General features: G+C 34.4%; 1 protein-coding gene across 1 annotated transcript; it reads left to right on the top strand.

Moving 5' to 3' along the window:
* Nucleotides 1-219: 219 nt before the first annotated feature.
* Nucleotides 220-9160, top strand: DPH6 (diphthamine biosynthesis 6; the record flags this gene model as incomplete). The annotated part of the gene is given in 5 exon segments (XM_010148790.1): nucleotides 220-314; nucleotides 2678-2871; nucleotides 8977-9016; nucleotides 9019-9060; nucleotides 9063-9160. Coding segments are annotated over 5 exon segments (469 nt in total), but the record flags the coding sequence as incomplete, so codon positions are not given.
* Nucleotides 9161-10328: the final 1168 nt, after the last annotated feature.

The following is a 10328-nucleotide window of genomic DNA, read 5'->3' as shown; positions in this document are numbered from 1 at the left end:
ATTTGCTTTATGGATACTCTATGTATGCACTATACACATATAGTGAACATATGGTGAAATCATCATTTTTCTACTGCTAATATTTTGCAGTCTTTCTTTAATTTCAAAATTTTATCACCAGTTCTAATGGTATTAGTTTTTAAGTACTTAGGTAAAAGTTGCAAGAGACCAAACCTTTTTTCAGTACTTTTAATTTACACTATTTTCTTTTTCTTACAGCGGTGGGAAGGACAGCTGTTATAATATGATGCAGTGTGTTGCTGCTGGGCATCAGATTGTTGCTCTAGCCAATTTAAGACCTGCCAAAAACACAGGTATGAAACCCACATTTCTTATAGGAGACTTTTTTTTTTCATATATTAGAAAAAATGAAGGCACAGCTGTGCCTGAATTAAATTCCTTCATGTGTTTTTGTATAGTTTTGCATATTGAAGAGGAATCTAGAAATCTTAAGAGGCAGAAAAAAGAAAATGCAGTGGAGATGTATTAAATGTATTTTTCCTTAAAGGAGAGAGGAGGGGGGGAATCCCAAAACAATAAACTGAAATAAGATGAAGATCAGTAAAAGAAAGGGATTTCTTACACAATTTGAAAAGGGGAGAATACAAATATTCCTCATGGTAAACCAAGGTATTGTGTGAGTTCAGTAGCACAAATAGTAAAAGGTGGTAGAGGATATCATCAAACAGAACAAATACTATTTCTGGCAATGCTTTAAACTGGCATAAACCATTCCAGCTGCCAAAAAGATGCAGTTTTGCTGCTGCTTGTTCATTTTTAGCCTTGTGTCTCTTCCTCCATTATTCTCGTCCAGCATTTGTGAGCTGGGTTGAAGAACTGATCTGGGTTGTAATTGACCTTGATGCTCTTCTTTTTCCTGCCTTTTTCCTTTCAGCTTGGACCAGATTTCTGATCAGTTCCTCACAGGCTGTATCTAGACTTATTTCTGTGAAGGAGAGTGGGAGAAACTCGGGTAATCGAAGTCAGTGGTGAGGTGAGAGGGTGATCTGTGTTGGACTAGAGCATAGATTGAACTTGAAGTGAGACCTGAAAAGTGAGTTGTTTCACAGCTGGTAGGGGAGAATATTAAAGTATATTAACATAGGTTAACTGTTCAACATATGTTAAACAATTAAGTATGATATCTGATAACTGTATGGTAGGAAGATGCACAGAAAGTGAAGGAAAAAGGGTGTTGCCATCACATGAGAGTCAGGGATGGAACTGGCAAATGCTAGGATTTATTTTCAATTTATTTTCTGGGTAGCTAGGACATAATCATCTCTAATCTTGCTGAAATATGTTATCTTTAAACTAATTTATCCACATCAGAAATGTAGAATGTTGTCATTAAAATCATAAAATGCTCTCTTTAAGTGTGTAGTTGGAAATTTTGTGGAAAGTTAATTGAGGTGCTTCAGGCAATAGCGGATTCTATGCCATCCGTTTTATTTTATCATGTACCACTGTTGCCTGGAGAGTCTCAATTAATAAAGTGTGTATTTTGAACTGAGTATCAGTTTAAAGACCTTGTCATATTCATGTATGTTGAAAAACACTGAGTTTTCTTTAAAGTCAACTGTTCTGGTCTAGGTTGGTTAGTTGTGGTTGTGGATTTGGATTTTGCTATTTTGAGTAAAAGTGTATCTGTTGTGTGGCATCAGATGTGAGGTGACCTAATTGTTATATTGCAAATTAGTTATCTTGGTCCATGTTATAAACCTTTCTCTTTTCAAGATGTGCCACATAGGTATACAGTCTAGATGCTTGATGTGTCTGTATAAATTAAGAGAAATTTCAGTATTACATTAGGATTAAAATAGTGGAATAGCTATTACTAAAATAGAGACTTCACCAATAATGATGTATTGCTCTATGAATCTGAAAAAATATCTGAAAGATTTTAATATGTAAACAGCTTATCGTATAGTTTTGTTCACGTCTGTGATGTCTGCATTCTAGCTGCTTTTTATTATCTTTTAGCTACAAACTGCTTGTAAGAAAATTGAGTTAATTTTTTTCTCCCTGTTACAGAAATAGTGGCAAAGAGTTGATTTCATTTCAGGCTTAATTTTTAAAGTTAAGTGAAGGCAGAAAGGGCCTGGATATTATAACAGATTTCATTTTCCTTTTGTATGTTAAGCTATGTCAAAACATTGTAGCAGTCTACTTTTATTATGCTTAAGCAGAAATAATCTCATCTTTCTTGATGACCATGATAACAATTTTAACTGTAAAGTTTTTGGAAATTTTGACAACCTATTGCTTCCTCTCAGTGCTGCTGTGCATTCCAAATTTCTTGCTCTGAGTATGTTGAAATGCATCTGGGTTTGTGCCTCTGAACTCTGTTACTATTAAAATTACCGTATAAATAGCGACTCGATTGGACCGTTATGAGATTTTTGGATGAAGCAGGGAGGAATACTAAAGAAGAAATAGACACCACAATTTCCAAATGGGCTGCATGTTTGCAACAGATGTCTTCTTCCCTATATGTCTGTTGGGTGGAGATATCTATATTTTTTACTTTCCATGTTTATAGAGGTATTGTCACTGAACATCTGTTTGTGAGCCAAAAAATATTAGCGTTTAGACTTTCTCAGTGCTTTGTAGTATTGTGATTATCTGTAATTGTTGAAATAATGTACCTAATATGATTGTTTCTTAATTGTGGCAGGGCAGACTGATGAACTGGACAGCTATATGTATCAGACAGTAGGACACCATGCCATTGACCTGTATGCTGATGCCTTGGATTTGCCACTCTATCGTGGTTTCATAAAGGGTACCAGTGTAAATACTGGGAGAGTGTATACTGCATGTCAGGAAGATGAGGTTGAAGACCTTTACCACCTCATGAAACTTGTTAAGGTATGCTGAATGAAAAGACTTCAATAATTGGTGACAATGATATTGCATAACTCATATGAATTTAAGTAAATGATCCACTTAGGTATTTAAGGAAGGCTTTGGAAAAAAGAATAACGCTTTCACAAGTTTTACTTCCATTCCTTTCTTATTCTTGGTATTGTAAATATGTAGTGTAAATTTATTTGTTTTTCCACAATGTATATCAGACTTACTAATCCCCATTTCAAGCCAAACCCTTGTTCCTGTTTAATAAAAATACATGTAAGAGGTGCTTGGCATATACTACAAAAATTGTAAAAATATCTATAAATAAAATGTTTATATAGTTTCATATTTGAAATAATGCATTGCTTGATTACTGGAATGAGGGATCTTTTGGGGTTTGTGAATTTAACAATGTATGGAAAGTAGTGTCTAGACATTTCCATTTTTGTACACTTATGCTCTGTAAACCAAAATCTGTTGTTTGTTTGCATGTTGCAGATCATTCAGAAAGTATCACAGAATATTTCGCAATGATAGTTTTGATTCTGGTAGCCCTGTAATTATATTCTAGTATATCAGATAGTAGCAATAACATATATCAATCCTTGTCAACTATGAAACCAATTAAAGGGAGATAATGACCATTTTACCTGAAATACTTGAAACTTATTCTCTGTTCTTTTCCGAAATGTTTCATATAGTACTTTATTTTCCAACAGAATGCAATCATATCTCATTGAAATAAATAGAAAACCTCCTATTGGCTGCAGTTTTACACAAATTTTGAGTGAATATGCTATGTCTATTCCAGTGAGTTGTACTGGTGACTGCAGTGCACAGGGCTAAACCAATACAATGTTCATAAAAACTTATTAATTTTTAAACTTATTATTTTTTTAAAAAGTAAATACACATTTAATTTTATTGATGGAACTGCTAGACTGCTTTCTGAAACTTCAGCTGAAGATATTTGTAGTCCTCGGTTCAGGTATTGAATATTTTCTAACCCTCTTTCCTCCACTGAAATAAGAGTTGAGATTCATGAACCTAAAAGCTTCAGATTTATTCTTTCCTTGAAAAAAATTAACTTGCAGATAAGACCTAAGGATGTGGTTCGAGTGCAGGGTGCTTTCTGAACAATGTTGGCGTTGAATGTTCCATCTTCTAAACATTTGTGGCAGGGAAATCATGTTCCTCCAAAGTAAAATCAAAATCATACACTTGTGTGGAGTATACTTAACAGGGGAACAGTGCATGTAGGCTGTATGGCCTTAAGTTGCACCAGGGGAGGTTTAGATTGGATATTAGGAAAAATTTCTTCAACAAAAGGGTTGTCAGGCAGTGGAACAGGCTGCCCAGGGAAGTGGTTGAGTCACCATCCCTAGAGGGCTTTAAAAGGGAAGTAGATGTTTTGCTTAGGGACATGGTTTAGTGGTGGACGTGGCAGTGTCAGGTTTAGGGCTGGACTCAATGGTCATAATGGACTTTTCCAACCTAAATGATTCTATGATTATGGTCTAGAGTGCTTCACAGAGATTTTAAATGGAATGTGCATATCATGCGGGACAGGAATTGAAACAAGTAAGGTACAGCAGTTTGAAATTATTTTTGAACCATGATAGTAATAGAAATTGGAAGGACTAGTATATGCTGTCTCTTAAAGCTGCATGCTAACAGCTTTCTGTCACTGGGTAAGATAATAAATTACTGATCAATTTAATTAAAAATGGGCAGATTAGTGGCAATTAAGATGATACTTCCCTTTCGATTCTTGCTGTCTTTGGAGGAATGGATGGCTGACATAAATTAACGCTAATGTTAAATCTTGACAACTTCTGCTTTGGAAGTTTGTACATGATAATTATAACTATAGTTGAAAGAGATGTTATCAAGTTGTCTGGAATAAAATAACTATTTCTTTCCTGTACAGAAATATTAAATCCACTATATGATATTTTAAAGACATAAATATTAACAGTATACTGGCTTTATGCTAGGCTTTGGATAACCGTGCCTTTACAGACAAACCTGTCTCTGAAATTCTGGTGCAGAAGTTTCAGTAGAACTCTTGCATATTCTGTTGAATATTTGCAAAATTATTAGGGTGATGTAAGCTACAGCAGCTGTAAGTCTTTGGGTTTTTAACTTTTAAGAAAAAGACATGAAAATTTTTCTTTTTTGTCTTAACAGTAACTTTGAAAACTTCTGTTTTTATTTTTTTCACATTTATTTGTAACTGCAGTTTTGTAGCTTTCCTATCTAAGTCTTAATTGCTGAGGATTTTGCTTTTGGAACTCTTTTTCCCCAAATGTTAATAGTTTTAAACAGAGAGCTCAATGTGCATTCTGTTGAATGTAGGGGGGAAATTCTGTGGAAGCCTTGTCAAAACGTAACCTTGAGTGGATGTAATTTCAAAACAATGGTCAAACTAACTAGCTCTGTTTTTCTGTCAAATGATTTGGGCTCAAGAGTACAGGAAAGGTTTGTCTACATCAAAATCGCATAGTGTACGTCACTTCCAGTTTGTGAAGCGCTTGTGTTGCAGGTACTTCTTTAGTAAAAAATTAAAACAAAACATATTTGAAAAACTAGTATGAATTTGAAAGTATTTGATGTTTTAAAAAACAATGTTATGAGAAGATTTCTAAAAAGTTAAATATTCACCTGCAGTGCTGGGAAGCTCAGGATGACAGTCCTGTTCTAGTTCATGGGACTCAGAAAGTGATACTGACTGTCGATGACTCTAAACCTTCTAATTTTATTGTCACAAACCCAGATGACTGATAGGTATGAAGGAGATTTATATTTACTTTGTAGTTGCCTAATGCTGTGGTTTAGATTCTGTCTTCAGTATCTATTGTGAAACATACAAGAGAGTTTATATCATGTCTAAATGTATCTTACTATGCAGTCCTCACCTGATAGTAGAATATTTACTTTGAGACTTGTAAATCCTGAACTCTAATGAATAATTTAACCTACTCTCCATGCTACTGAATAGGGATTACCAATAGCCTTGTTTGTCGTTTTGCATATTGGAGCTTTTTCCAGCAAAGCATGTAAGCACTGGAGTTTGTTAGTTATCTGAAGTATCTTACAGGGTTTAATCATAGTGCTGTCTTTGAAACTAGCAAATGTGTGGGAAAACTGTAGTTCTTTCCCTTTAGTGGTTAGAAATACCTGGAGCATGGATGCGTTTTTATGAAACTTTTCTACAACATACTCCTCAATAAAGGCTTATTTAAGTGCTTTCTCCACTTTTCAGTGTACTTATGATGTTGTCCAAATCATATATTCATGTTTTCTGCAAGCACACAGACGAATGGTGTTAAATGGGTTGAATGTTGCATTGTTTTCAGTATCTTACAGAACTATGGCTAAACTTTTATTTAGGGCAGTGGTTGTAGCAACTTCCAGACTATACAAATCAATGCAAGATAATTTATTTCTTTTTTGGGTTTCAATAGACAGTTCTGTCTTCTTCCAAGTTTCTTGCCTTCTCCTCCTCTCTGTGAAGGCTTTGCCATTATTTCATAAGTTTCCACTGCTGGAGTAATTTGTAGAATTCTTCAACTTGATAAAAGCAATTTTTCTTCTAGCTGGTTTTTTTTTTTTTTTCTTTTGGCATATTGGATCACAAGACTGGATTATTAGTTACAATATCATCTATTGATCGTTGGCTGAAAAGTAAGATTTTATGTTGGATATATTGGATATATGAAACATTTGAATATTAATGGCCTTTGTGGCACTGTTTAATTTTATCAGTAACGTGGAAGAGGAAGAAAGAAAACCATCTTCTACATTATTGTCACATTATGGTGCAATGATCTTATAACTCAGTCAGTTATTAAGAATAAGTAACATGGTTTTTAGTTTCAACAACAAAGAATTAACACTGTGATTCCTATTTTTTTTAAGGACAGGATTGTGATTTTTTTTCCCCCCCCCAGCAGACCCAGACTAATATTTACTGAGGACAGGAAGTATTCCTGTGTGAGAGTTAAAATTGCAATAGCATGTAATTGTAGATGTTATTTAAGATGATATTTTGTCTCAAAGTATTTTGGCTGGGCATGTTCAGGTGGAATAGAGGTAACTTAGGTCCTATCATTATTAAGTGAAACTCCTTAAGACTTGGAGTTCTTCAGGAAACTGTTCTTCAGGATTTGAGATGAATGGATGAAATACAAGGTTATTCTGTGGCCTTTGGATAGGTATTAATTCCTTCACAGAATATAAAAACTTTCAGTTCCTCATTACTGCTGCTAGTCTTTCATGCTAAGGAAACAGTCTTCCTTTCACTGTTTTCCAGAATTTAGCTGTTGTGGCCAATGGGTAAAACGAGTGCTCAGATTCAGTCTAATGACTGACGTTCTGTGGCTTTTGTAGAGTGAAATGTCTAGATGCTCCCATCAGAAAAAGTGCATGAATAAATGTAACATAATATTCTACTGTTGGCGTAGCTCCACTGTCTCACTGCTATAAAATGCATTTAGAAGATACAGTATTCATAAAGAGTCATTTGGCTTTTAGATATCTATTTTCATCAGCTCTTCATAGTTCCTATGACTTCAGTAGTAGTATTTACATGATACTAGTAATGTACTCTTAACTCATACAAATAAAGTTTGCATATTTTCTGAGGAGTCTTAAAGATCTGGATATTATTACTGATGGAATCCTGATGGACTTCAACAATCTGTAATCTGAGGACCTCGCCATGCTGTTCACCAAAATATTTTTGCAGTTTGTAACTTCAGCCAAAGTAGGTAGCTTCCCCCTCTTACTGATGGTACTCAGAGTTCAGGAGCATGCAGAAGTGTTCTAGACATTGTTTCCCATGTTTTCACTTGAAGAAAATCTGATATTTTCCCTATTATGATTTGAATTATTTGTAGATGTATAGACTAATTCCTTGTAGGTATACTTCTCAACTTTTTCAAAAAAGATCAAGTCACAGGAGGAGGTATTTGTCTTTATGCTGAATTTCAAAAATAATCACTCCTTAATTTTTTTCCCCATATGTTAAGATTATTGCAAATGAAGAATACTGCAGACTTGATATTTTGATAGATTATATGTAATTCAGCAATTGAAACATAAAATTTATGTACAGCAAGTGAAATTGTAACATCAGTATTGATAAAAAAATCCTAAAAAGTCTTCAGTGCCCAGGTATGGGGAGCAGAGGTAGATAAACCAATGAAATTTATTTTTGGGCTATCTACTACTCATGATGATTAGATGAACATTGGGAGACAGTATGTCTTAGCACATTTCTTTTTACGTTTAGACATGAAAGTTAAATGTGAACTTTTAGCAGTAGTATGAAATGGCTACCTACACTGACAAGAAATAAGTAACTTCATAAAGTAAAGATTATTTATTTTTTTAGACAAAATATTTGTTGTGGATTTTCATGTGGCATAGACTAAGTTCCTCTTCCTTTTATAATGACTAGATTTTTATCTGTGAGAATTTGAATTGTCCCTTTGCAGTCATCATGTTCAATGATTTTTTTTTTTTTTAATCAACATGTTACTTTTTCTCTTAATTAATTCTGGAGTGGAGCTCCATAGCTTCCTCCAGCTAGGGAAGGACCATTGTCATTAGCAGTGAATGAAAGTGTGAATTAAGGGAAGAGGGTAAGAAGTAATTGCGTAGTTGGCAGTGCTTTACTCAGTATAAAAATAAGTACGTATCTTGTTCGTGCACAAGACAGGGTTTGTTTAGATTTTCTTTTTTTTTTAAGTTTGAATTTAAAAATGAGATGGGAACAAGGAAATTTTTAATCAACAGGATGCCTGTCATTCTCCATGTCTCATCTGAACTGTTCAGGAAGGGTCAATTTTTTTTCCAGAAGGGGATCTTGAGCCACATCTTTGAGGTAGTTTCTTACCGTGAGAAATGTTGAGCTCTATATAAACAAAAAAGTCACTGTATTTCTCCCTGTTAGGTGTGTGGAGTTGTTTTCACTCCCTCTCAGTCTTGTTGTGTTAATATTGAATAAGCAGAGACAGTCAGGCTGGTGGTGAAAGATGGTAAGCAAGCCCGAGGGCTTGTTCTGGTCAGCTTTAAACCTCTGATTGCCAGATTTTCCTAATTTCCCATTTCCAGGGCATCTCTAGTGTGACCTTGCCTGCTGAATATGATGTTCTGGGTTGCAGGATTCTCACATGCATTTGGAAATGGGCAGCCAGGCACTGTTTACAGGACGCCAAATGAACCGTGCACTCACAGCAAGTTTGATAAACACACATTTCCTCCTTTTATCAGTGAGATTGCAGAATGTGAAGTATGAGTTTCCAGTTTTACTCATTCCCTTCAAACCTTTTCCTGTTTAAAAACTGAATCTCACTAATTGGATGATGATACATCCTTAGATTTTGTTTTTCTTTTTTGTTATTGTTGTTTTGAATTCTGCTCACTGGTCACTGACACTTTATTTCGGTACCTACCTTGACCAGGTTTGGCAGACTTTCAGATAAAAGCTTTCCATTTGTTCAGCACAGAAAAGGTTCATCCCTATCAATGTAAAGTGAATGCTAATTAACAGTAATGACTTCTAATCACTTTGCTTTTATACTCCTTTAGGAGCACTGCTATTATCCAATGTAGTTAAGTGAAATGCTTGTATATGAATCAACAATGCTGTATTTCTTCTCGCAGCTATTGCTCATAATCAAGCTTTGAATAAATTACGATAGTAAAATTGGTTTTAATGTGCTGTATTGCACGGGGAGAAAGGAACCTCAAATATCTCGTTAAATATCTTGAATATTTAGAGAGTTATCTATTAACATTTTGGCATTCAGTATTGTAGTTAAATGGAAAAATACATTAAGATGTTTAAGTCAATTTTGTAAATGTTATCAAAACTTTTTTCATGGTTTGAATTTTATTTAAGTGACATGCATAGACTCAACAGCTTCAGTAACAGCCCCATTTGGATCCAGTTGCACATATTTAGGAATGAACTACAGCATTTCTGAGTTAAAATGAAGTTAAGTGCTACATAGAACAAACACATATTTTAACTTGATAGTTGTTTTAGCCTGGTTTCTTAGTGTATGTTTAGTAGGTTAATAAGCATTTTTTTCATTGATACTGTGTATGTAACAAACAGTTTTGTGTACATGCATGCAACCTGCCTGCCTGCAGTCATGTACACTTCAAAAGGAGTATAAAAATACTAGTGAAATTTTATTAATACCTAGAAACAATAAAATGAGATGAAACTTTATTTTAGCAAAAATAGACTGCTAGAAACAATGCTAATAACAAACAAGGCCTAAACAGATTACTAGACTGGCAGTATGTTCAACAATTTTTAAAGAAGTGTGAATTAGAAACAGAATTAGGCTAAAGAAAATTTGAAATTTAGTGAACTTTTCCACTTGGTATTGTGCATACAGGGCTTGTTTGGAAGCCGAAGATAGCAAAACCTGGATGAAACCCATTTCTGACAA

The sequence above is a fragment of the Eurypyga helias genome, unplaced genomic scaffold, assembly GCF_000690775.1.
Source record: "Eurypyga helias isolate BGI_N326 unplaced genomic scaffold, ASM69077v1 scaffold18850, whole genome shotgun sequence".
Taxonomy (NCBI): domain Eukaryota; kingdom Metazoa; phylum Chordata; class Aves; order Eurypygiformes; family Eurypygidae; genus Eurypyga; species Eurypyga helias.
This window is presented reverse-complemented; position numbering and strand designations above follow the sequence as displayed.